The sequence below is a fragment of the Convolutriloba macropyga genome, chromosome 8 (assembly GCF_964194025.1).
Source record: "Convolutriloba macropyga chromosome 8, txConMacr16.3, whole genome shotgun sequence".
Lineage (NCBI taxonomy): Eukaryota > Metazoa > Xenacoelomorpha > Acoela > Convolutidae > Convolutriloba > Convolutriloba macropyga.
The window spans coordinates 27,111,184-27,123,481 of NC_134475.1; the positions used below are offsets into that span (position 1 = coordinate 27,111,184).

Consider the following 12,298-nt stretch of genomic DNA (forward strand, 5'->3'; position numbering starts at 1 on the left):
CTGTAAAAGCGCAGACATAAAATATTATGTACTGATAAATATTTCAGTACTGATTTTACACTTAGTTTACTCGGGCCTGCGCTAATTAACAGTATAGACCATTAAACTATTTTCAACAAATGCTGGCGACAGCGTTTTTCATTTTCGAAACTAGTAAATTAAAACTGTTATATAAATGTTTTGAAACAAGAAAATTGTTATATGTGGATCAAAGCACAAATCAATAATAACTTATAACAAACTCGAACCATCAAATTAATCAATTTAATGATTTTTTTCTTAAAGTTCTTTTCACTCTGAAAAGAGATCAAAATATATAGATCTTGCCTTGGTATAGCCTTCGTAAAACGAGCACATGAACTCCACCGAAAAATCCGCCCATTTAACTTGGGTAGAATTCTCCAGTACTGGTGGCATAACTGGCCGGGTGTATGTCTGCATGGTGAACTCTCTCCTCATTTGGGTGACTCCTCTCTCACCCTTGCTGAATGCTTCTATGGTGACGTCATGTCCTTCCCCAGGTACCAATTCGCTGAATGTCACTGCATTGGTCAAGCTTGAACAAACAGTAAGGAATTTCTGATTAACGGGCTCAAACGGTAATTTCTCTAAAAAACTTGTTTCCGAATTGGGGATTTTAATCGCTCTTATTAACTACCTAGGTAACATATTCAAGGGTTTCGCTTTGATTTGAAAGTTATGGAAAGTTTACATGAAAGTCATATAAAAAATGTTGCCTATTCTTAAGCATGGCGGAAAAATTGTCGACAAATTTTTTTCAAAAACATATACAACTATGAGCAAAAGCATAATCAAAAATTCTTTTTTTCGTTCTAATTTGGCAAAAGCAGCACCTTTATTCTTAAATTGCGAACGATCTTCTGTTGTATTACCCAAATGTTCAACGAATTTTTAAATCTAAATATCCTGTCATACATCGCTATTGGTAGTCATGGAGTTTCTAATTGGTGCTTGTTATATATATATATATATATATATATATATATATATTATATATATATATATATATATATATATATATAATATATATATATATACTGTTATTATTATTATTATTCTTCCTATTATTATTATTGTTATTTTTATTATTCCTTACTATATTAATTTTATCGTTATTAATATTATTATTATTATTACTATTATAATTATTACTATTTATATTATTATAATATTATTATCATTGTTAATGTTTTGTTAGTATAATTATTGTTATTATTCAATATTTTATTATAGAAACTGGTTTTCTTGTTGGTCAACATAATATTTAATAACTGGTTACTGAAAACAAGAGCTTTTCTTACAGATTGTCCACTCTCACAAAAAAATTATAATTTATTTTCTATCAGACTTTTATCCTTTTATATCATTCAGAAAAATTTTTGACATATCACATACATCAAATCAACTTTTCCAAAACTGGTGAAAAACGAAAGTTTCCTACCCAACCAAAAATGTTTGAGACCTCTTGTGATTTTATACCGTCTTCAAGTTTGGGTTTTTTCCAGAGAATTTTTCACTGCAAGATTAAGAACGCAAATTGAGTCACTACTTGCATCATTGAGCAGAAAATAAAAAACGTTGACAGAACCCATACAAAAAAATTAGTAGATTTTCAACCCAAATTTGGAAGCCCTTACGAGTTATAAGACTAGCGTTAACTTGTAATCTTTCGAATTCCTCAGAGGAAACTGGTATTTAATACAATCGATATCGCAAACTTTGTATTTGGTCGCCTGCTACCATTACATCATTTATTAAGTAGTGGAGTAGTGGACTATTTTCCCTTCATCTGCGAATCAGTTCCACTGATATATTTTTCAATGATATCTATAATTTCTTGTCTCAAATAGTGCAATACAGTAATTCCTGGTTAAGCTGGTAATTATCCATTATCAGACGGGTAGTTTAGGTTCTATTCTCACTGACTTCAGTGGACGTATCCCAGAAACGCGTATAACTAGTGAGACCCTGTAAAACCAATTTACGAAAAATAAACTTGAACAAAAAACCAGCTCAAATTCTCCGATAGTTTACATCTGAAAATTATACTTACAGACATGTTCTCTGAACTGATTTCTAGTATGACCAAACCTATATCTATTTAAATAAACACACAATCTACACTTATTTACAATTATCACAACATACACGCCAAACATTATCTTTCCAATAATCACACTTTGAAAGCATTTTATTTTTTTTGATAATCTTTATTTATTTTTTTAAAACTTGCCTCAAAAGAAATGAATATCTCTTGTCATAACGTAGAACATCCCTGTGAATCTTGTAGTCTATCCATCAATTCCAAAATACTAATATTAAAGCTAATACTAATACCAAAGATTTTATGTATACAAAAGTTAAATGTGAATTTAAAAAGAGTTTCTTGAATCTTTTAGAAATACAATAGCTTTCACTATTCACGCATCAAGTCATAGTAGTAATTGTGTAGAGAAAACAGAAGACTATGATAAAAACTCTAGTAAGAAAATGAGAGAATTTTATATTGCTGACAAAACTACCAATCAAATTGTTGATATAGATGAGAGACTATTAATTACCCCTTCAAAAAATTAAAAACCACTATCATTTAAGATCCATTGAGAAATTTAAATGTAAGATCACTGCAGAATGTGAATATTAAAAAAGAGAACTAAAGAAGTAGCCAAAAGCACAAAAGTTTTCTTTAATACTGACTATCTTTTTAATGAAGGTAATTTTAAATTTGCTTAGAGTCATTGGCTAGATGAGTTTATTCTATTGCTAGATTTTCTAAAGGAAGCATATGGGGAGTATGGTTATGACTTAGAGTTTCTTGGTTTAGAAAGCATTAAAAAATATACTGCACGAACTAAGCCCACTATTGCATCATATTTAACATGACTTCTGGATCTAATAAACTCTAAATCAACATAAAAATTTCATAAAATTAGTTTTAACTGTTTACGACCGCGTGGCCACTTGCAATTCAAGAGAAAGCAAGTATATAAATAATTTAACTGTACGACGCCAAAAACATGAAGATGATTGTGCTTATATAACAAGAAAACACAAATTACATAATCATAAAATATGGCTATACACCCCTTGTGGTAATGGCAGAGTAGAATTATTTAAACAACCTATTGATTTCGGAAAACATAGAAGAGATGTCAGAATGTCAGTCTGGGAAGATGAGCATACACTGCGCTCTAATTAAAACTTTAGGAACATTGATAGACAGACCAAGTAGGAGGCAACGTAAATACTATTGTTATAATAGATGTACTTATTGGTTTACTTCTTTAGCTGAAAATGACATTCACCCATGTGCGCAAAAACTCAAACCAGAGATTATTTGTCCTTAAAAGAAACACAATAGCTTTATAAATGATCATAAACGACAAGAAATAAAAAACAAGTAACAGTTGATATAGAAAGCTGTGTTTTAAATATCCCATCTTCTAAACATACTTATGCAGTACCAATAAACACATACCAATAAATGTAGGCTACAGGTTTAGCGGTGTTTTTTCACTATTTTAGATTAGACTGCACGAGATGATTTGCTGATGATATATTAGCTTTTGATACTTGCATTACATCATGTATAATGAACAAATGATATTTACAAAAGAACATAAACTCTAATATGATGCTACTAACACTTGTCATATTTGTCGGAAGCCATGTATTAATAAAGTCAGAGATTATTGCAACGAGACAGGGAAATATAGAGGACCAGCATGAAAAATATGTAACTTAAGGTATATGAGACAGTTTAGTCTTAACCAACTGAATTATGTAGTTCTCCCAGCTTATGGTTATGATTGCTGTTTAGAGACTAGTGGTGTAGTATTAGATAATATGCAAATGATCAGAGACTAGAGGATTTTACTGATGCCATGGGAGGTGGTATATGTGGCATAATGAGGGATAGATATTTTAATCGCAAACCGTATTTAAATAGTAAAAACAATAGTAATAGCAAAAAAACAATCGTAATAGAAATAACAAAAGTAAAAGTAATAGCAATAGCATTAACAAAAACGATAGTAATAGCAATAACACTAGAAAAGGTACAAAGTACGGCCTTAGGTCCATATAGCACATGAACTAAAATAATTTGTATGGTCTAGCACTAATGCATAAATAACCATATAAAGATATAGCCCCTCTCATTAAAACACTTAAAGACAAAAGAGAACAGCAAAATCTAAAGCCACATAAAAGAAAGATAACTAATAACCAATTAGGCTACAAGCAAAGAGAAAAAAGCGAGGTAACAGCAAACAATTTAACCTTATACCAGAATAATAGAACAATATACGGTTCATTATGGGATGTTAAAGTTTTAGGATAAAACGGGATTAAAAGTAACTGAAGTACATAGAGTTATTAAATTCAACCAAGATTATATATGTAGAGGTTATATGCAAAACAATACTAACACAGGAACCACAGCTAAAACAGAATCAGAAAAGGGCACATGGAAACTGATGAACAATTCATTATTTGGTAGACTTGCATGAACCCATTACATTTCACTCAAACTAAACTTTCCATGAGGACAGAACAAAATGAAAAGTGTGAGCCAACCAACAATTATGAATATAACAAGATTTGATGACTATGCCCATCTTGAATATACGGAAAATGAAATAGAATATGAATCAACCATATATGTAGGTACTACAGTTTCAGAAATAAGTAAGCTTCATATGAACCAATTCTATTTTAGCATTCCACAACCATCAGTCAAAGACCTGCAATTGCATTATGTGACTACAGACAATTTCATATTAAATTTTACTGGTGGTAATGTTTCAGTTGAACATTCGGAATTAAGTAATCTTGATAAAAACTTTAAAACTAATAAATAATTTCCAGGCAAAATAAAACTCGAATTTGGTTGTAGGGTTACAGTGTTTATATTGAGACTTAACACGTCTACTTTGTTACGTAGGAGCAAAGTCCGTTTACTAAACAGAAAGATATAAAGAAGGAATTGCAAATGAATGTAAAATATAAAACGGCTACGGTAAAAAAATGTAAGCCTAGTTTGATTTTTTGATGTCATAAAAAATTTGATGTTAAAAAGAAAGCTATCCCCATGGTGAGAACTCGTACCAATTTAAAGGATATTGAATAAGTAAGATTAGTAATGCATCAACAGAACTATTTTAAAAATTAGTTATGGATAATGATGAAGTTAGATATCTAATAATAGAGATTATTCTAGAATTGAACATTATTGAATCACGTGTTCTATTTGATGCTGCTATTAAGCTACATAATGATTTATCTTATAAAAATCGGGCTTTTAAAGGTTTGAGTAATATTTTATTATAACAGTTTTCATAGATTGTTTTCTTGCCATAGCTTGTTCTGTAGCTTTAATTTCTTAGTCTACGAAATTCTTTCAAGCTTTCGCTTCTTCTCATTCTACAAACGCCTCTGCTATAGTTTCATCTCATCTATGAGCTCTTGTTAAAATGATAATTTACTCCATATTGACTTAGAGATATTTCACATGCTGTCCCCCTATATTTTCTACATCACTTACAATTACAAAATTCCCATTCCGTATTCTATTATTAATTATGTGCAGTTTAATGTTTAAATATGAGTAAAAATCTCCCTCACTATATGAATACATATCGCAAATACCACAATATTTATTTTCTACCAGTTTAGGATAATCTTTATTTGTCTCTGAATTATAACACACATCATTCTATGTAGCATCCTAGTATTCACTTAATGGTTAATAGAGCTTATATGTCTATTATAATTGTTACAAATTATTGCAATACTACAAGTGACACAATAAGCTTTATTAGAAGATAAGTTTCCTTAAAAATATAGTCATTACTTTCAGTCATTTTTATTATTTTAAAAAAAAGAAAGTTTCATTTTTGAAATCGATTTTACTTCTTATGATTATACACATCATAAGGAACTGCATATACTGTAAGGAAAAATCATGGTGGCAATGCTGCAATTTTTTTAGATAGTGAATATGATTGCTATGTATGCGAACAAAGAGTTCAAGCTGGAAAATATATTGAGCATTTATCCGAACATTAAAATTATATTAATCAATATTTAACAGGTGCAATTTGCAAAGTAAATCAACTTATTAGCTGCTTTAGATTTAGGAAAACTAGATGTCAACTTTGTGTAATTTTTACAAGGAATCAGATTTACTCATATTCTACATCATTCAAAGATTTTGCCGAGAAACATAACACAATGTTATAAATTAAAAATATCAAAATGAAGTGTAATAGCTGTGAAGATAAACCACGGAGACAATGTTGACAAAAACTGTTTGTATCGTGAATATGGTTTTTTTTGTATATGAACAAAGAGTAACAGCTAGAAATTATGTCAAACATCTATCAAAACATTTTAATGATTCAAATCAATACATAACCTGTGCATTGTGTAGAGGATATCGACATAATATTTGTTTATTTATTAGATTTAAGAATATTAAATTTAGATTACTTGTTTGCTTATGTAGATATAGACAAACTCACGATGAAGACTAATTTAAAAGATATGCTGAGAATAATTAAAAATATTTACCTTTTATTTATGTGGCGTGTGGTGGGCAACAACAATAATTAGTATTTTAATAATTGTTAGAAATGTTGTATATTAGAGGTATGATCCATATTAAATTTTCAGCAGAAAAATTAAGGGATATAGAAGTTTTATGCTAAAACCATGAGAAAAGTTTAAACATAATTTCATTACATATGGTCTATATTTTTCAGATAAAAAAAAGATTCCTAAGAGATTTCTGTAGTCTACACGATAACGATCATGTTCTCTGTAGGAATTTTAGTGATTGGCGTGTGTGGTAGGGTTGTACCATATTAAGTTCATGTTTGATTACTTAGTACTAAATTAATTTAAGTTTGCCCTTGTCAGGCTAAAAGTCATATTTCACATATAATTAATTTGCCGCCGACTAATAAGTCAACTTTTCAGTTTTGTTCATATCTCCCACTTTTGACTAATTATTCATTCTCTAGAATCATATCATTGAATTCAGTTGCTTTCAATCTACTCTGTTTTACACTCAGAGCGATCCTATCGGAATCGAGGAGGAACTCCACACTCAATAATTTTGTCTGCAATCGCATCACGATTGCTAAGTAAAACTAAAAGTGGTAATCCCACAAATTAGTAAAACTTGGATTCGCACCTCGAATCCACTCAACAATTTCTAAGTGGAATTGTAACGCGAAACGTATCTCTACGGTCAAGGATGTCACATGGCGCAGTCAGCAACTAAAGAACGTACACTCCTTGGAATCAAGCCCTTTTGGGAAAAATCAACACTTGAACCTCCATTGCGATGGGATCGATGGCAGATCATGTTTAAATTAGCTATCATGGCTAAAGAAGGCATTTCAACTGATATTCTTCCTGGAGACCCGCCAGACAAGGTCATTCTACCTCCAGAGCCCATATACGAGGATGACGTTGAAAACAGCACAGCTCAAAGCGAACGAGATCGACGAACCCGTAATGAGCAGCTGAAGAACTCGTGGTTAAACCGTTGTCAGAAAATAGAACTCGTAGGTATACTGTGTGGTGAAAAAACCTGAAAATATTGTGATAACAGAGCCGTCTCCTTAACGTATCTCAGCTTGGGGATGGAGGGTAGACGAATATTTGGTTCCCAAGAACCAAATATGCAGCTCGATCGAGTAACAACAAAGGTTCTCTGGGAAAGTCTTGATATGATGTTTACTAAACAACGAAACATCACATTTGATCGCTACACTTTTCTCACTAGAAAGCTAATGAAGGGAGAGACTGTGGAAAAGTTTTACGGTTGCCTTCGGGAACTATCTTTGAATTGCGATTTAGGAAGCCACGAGGAGTCGATCATTCGTGACGTCTTCATAGCTAATATGCAAGATGACGAAATCCAAAGGGAATTGTTAAAAGAAACATGAACGGCTAAAAAAGCTCTTGAAATTGCTATGAACATTGAAATGGGAATACAAAATCAACCCAAAATATCTGGATCTCCAGCTTCGACAACTACAAATGAAATTACAAGTCAGACGATAAATAATGTCCAGGGATCGTGGAATAGATCACGAGCGTCGACAAACCCGTTCGTCAAGCCAACAATTTGTCCAAATTGTGGCTATGGTTGGTCTTCATCTCAGAGACAAAATTGTCCTGCCCGTGGAAAGAACTGTAAAAATTGCGGCATTGCTAACCACTTTGCAAAAGTTTGTCGAAAATCCAAACAACCCAAAAAACTCAAACCCAGGGTAAATTATGTAGATGACTCAGTTTCTGAGGTGGCTACAGTAGGTACGTCAGCAACAGCGGCCGAACAAGTCAATAATATAAATAGACTTTTGCAGCAGCAGAGCATCTACGACGCGAACTATGACTCGGACTACGATGATTACGATGATAATTGTGTAGCGGAGATTTCAAATCAAAATGACACTCGTGAGGTGGAACCAGTAAATTTAGACATTTCTGTCGGGAATACAAAAAACAAAGGCATTGGTGGATTCGGGAATAGTGTGTACTATTGTAAACAAAAGTCTAGCAGACACAGTGGTGTCCGAGTGCAATGAAAGCTATTGGGTACAGTCACCAGAAATACATGACTTGAAAACTTTCTCTAATGATATAATCAAGATTGTTGGCGTGATCAATACATCAATCAAATGTAATGATTGTATAGCCACGGGCGTTGATGTAACAGTAGTGGAAGACGGTCACAGACCCATCATTGGACGAGATCTTTTTCCAAAGCTAGGTTTCTCTCTTACTCAGTTGAAACAAGTTTCAAAAATTGATCAAAATCAATGCCTAATCAAGAAGCAGATTGCATTTGATTTTCCAGATCTCATCACCCGGATCTGTAAATCTTTAAAGCATTCAGTATAATCAACATTTCACAAAGAACTTACACCTACACGTCAAAAAGGACAACGAGTCCCAATTAACTTACAACCACTAGTTAATATAGAACTTAAAAAACTACTTGACGAAAAACACATCATACAATTAAACAGTTGTTCAGATAAAAACTTTATTTCACCTAAAGTAATTACAGTAAAAGGAGATAAAACATTTAAACTAGCTCTAGACTCAAAATTTTGAATAAATCTATCCATAAAAACAAATACCAAATGCCGAATATTGATAATTTAATTGACACAATTCAACAAAATCTGAACACATCCGCATCACAAGAAACAGTATATTTTTCAACTTTGGATTTGAAGTACGCATACAGTCAATTCAAATTAGACCCGGAAACGGCTTGGCATTGTAACTTCAATATCAGTAGCGGTGAGAAAACTGGAACCTATCGTTTTATTACCGGTTTCTACGGATTAACTGATATGCCAGCAGCATTCCAAAAATTAATGGATTATACTTTAGTCGGACTCCAAAATACCTATTGTTTTCTGGATGACATTATAGTAGTTAGCCGTGGTTCTAAAGAAGACCACTTAAACTTAGTCTATAAATGTTTAAAGAAATTAGATGAGGTTAAGTTACGGATAAACTTACCTAGATGTCATTTCGCAAAAACAGAGATTAAATGGCTAGGACATAAATTTAGTCAATCAGGAATTGCACCACTTGAGTCAAAAACAGCGGCAATTGCTTCCCTATCAGCACCTAAAAACCTAAAACAACTACAATCTTTTTTAGGTTCTGTTCATTACTTAGGAAAATTCATTCCCAATTTATCACAATTGTGCCATCCTCTTCGACCATTACTAAAAAAGAATACAAAATTTGTTTGGAATACTGAACATGAAAGTCACTTTCAAGCAATTAAAAATAAAGTCGCAAAAGAAACAGAAAATACACATTATAATCCTCACTTGGAAACGCGGATCAAATGTGATGCCTCTAGAGCGGGACTAGGAGCAGCTTTAGAACAACGCTCACCTACAGGTTGGCATACAGTTGCATTCGCTTCTCGTTTCCTCAACTCAAACGAGGAACGTTATAGTGTTAGTGAACTAGAATTGTTAGGGGTTGTGTGGTCTGTGGAATATTTTAATTTTTATCTATTTGGCAAATCATTCACAATCATTACTGATCATCGAGCACTACTTTCAATTATGAAAGAACATCGATCAAATAAATCCTATTTTAGTAGATTAACACGCTGGATATATCGTCTTTTACCTTTTGATTTTAACATCGAACATATACCGGGTGCAAAAATAGGGGCTGGTAGATTATATTTCCCGTCAACCAAATCAAGAAGCAAAGTTGCAAACAAATATGATGAGGAATTTGCGGTAGCAACAATTACCCGCATGCGTGACGCTATTGCTGCAATTTACGTAAATACCACACCACAAAACTGCCAATCACGGCACTTTAACAGCGTCACTCACACACATTCCACACTTGCCTCGCATCCTCGCTTAACAAACTATTCCAATTTGCTTTCTGCCCTTAATCGTAATACAACTCAGTTGCTTCTTGAAACTTTGGCAAACGCAGCACCATTCCAATTCAGTTCAAATAATAATTCAAACTCAACCCAAATCCCTACTCATTCAGAAATCCCTACAAACTCATCACATATCCATACAATTTCCACTCACATAATGAGCAGCTTAACATCCAACTCACAAACTCCTCCTACACAGAGCCGGGTCACATTTCAATCTACCCCCAATGCAGCGGTAAACACGACGAGATCATCTAACGAGGATCAAAATTCACCAAAATTGGACCTGTCGAAAGAAGAAGTCTTTGAAAATAACTTAACACAGTTATTTACTAAAGGCTTCTTGGCTGTTCTAACCAGCAAAGATGCAGTCCTTAAAGAAGTTCGTGATTGCATCCTCCAGAACGACCCCCAAAGATGTAAGGAAGTGAATCCTTACATGTTCTCCTACTGGAGAGATCTCCATGTCCGCTCGGATTATGTCTGTATAGATGAACGGGTGGCAATCCCACATTCTATTCAGGACGCAGTTTTAGAAAGCCTTCACCTAACACACCCTGGTAGTTGGGGAATGATAACACTCGGGCAGTACGCGTTCTGGCCGTATAGGCATCGGGAAATCCTAAACAAGGCGGCTCAGTGCAAGCCTTGTACTGATATCGGTAAGAATCTTAAGCCCGTTGTTCCGGCGTCTAAATGGAAACCTTTGCTGACATGTACAGAGAGAGCCTAATGAAGAAATACAAATTGATTTTGGAGGACCCATTACAAATGAAAAAGACCAAGATATTTTTTTGCATGTATTGATCGTTTTTCAAAATTTCCCACTGTAGAAATATTTGAAAAAGCTAATGGACCAAACGTCCTTAAATTCTTAGATGACTACATTCACATACACGGTGTCCCCCGAAATATTAGACTAGATCAAGCACGTTGCTTAATTGGTTACAAAGTAAAAAATTTCTGTAAACATCATAACATTATCATACTCACTGCCCCTGTTAATGATCATAGAGCTATAGGATTAGTAGAGCGTTTGATACAAACTATTAAAAGCTGCATGAAATTAGATAATAGAAATAAAACATTCACAATTAAAGAAGCAATAAAGTCAATAGTCTATCAATTACGTATTTGCAAGCAAAAGACAACAAATGTAACACCTTTCCAAGCACATTTTGGAAGAAAGCCAAACACACCACTAAGTAAAATAAGTACAGTACCAAAGTCATCTAATCTATCATATGAAAATAATCTTCACCACTATTTAGATGTCGATACCGTCCCAGTAGAAGATTACCTTGACGAAAACGGATGGGTGACAGGTGATCGTAGCAATATTCTCATAGAAGGGGCTATGCAGAAAGCACAAGTGGATGCGGGACGCCGTTACAATGGGGATCACAATAAGTCCATTTCTCTTTCATTGTGCATCCCAAACTGAATAACACAATTGCTCGGACAGAACAGTCACTCGATCTAAAATTGGCACGCAAAGTGACAAAACGATCAAAACGGGACCTCAGTGGATTATGGGAAACATTGGCACCGGGTAGTACAGTAGTATGAACATCTGATACTACTACAGTTATTAAAGAACCTGGAGTACCTGAAGTATGCGTACGAAACAGTGACATCGCCAAATTTGGCACTCGCGCTGAACGCAACACAGAACTTTGGGAGTACGCAAAACGACGTCCTCTCCCCTATGAGAAAACCACGGAGGAAAAGATTTCACAGCACACCAAAGAGCTGAAAAAGAAATTCCGTGGGGAAATAAAAATTCGTCACCACCCGACCCAATCAGACGCGGCCTCGGGA

The 12,298-nt window shown here is 33.7% G+C and overlaps 1 protein-coding gene across 1 annotated transcript in view; it reads right to left on the minus strand.

Moving 5' to 3' along the window:
* The window catches only part of LOC142345007 (uncharacterized), an 80,009-nt gene that overhangs the window by 32,305 nt on the left and 35,406 nt on the right, over positions 1-12,298 (minus strand). The window contains exon 7 of the mRNA XM_075397090.1: positions 328-556. Coding sequence (XP_075253205.1) covers positions 328-556 — 229 coding nt within the window. The remainder of the gene's footprint in view (positions 1-327; positions 557-12,298) is intronic.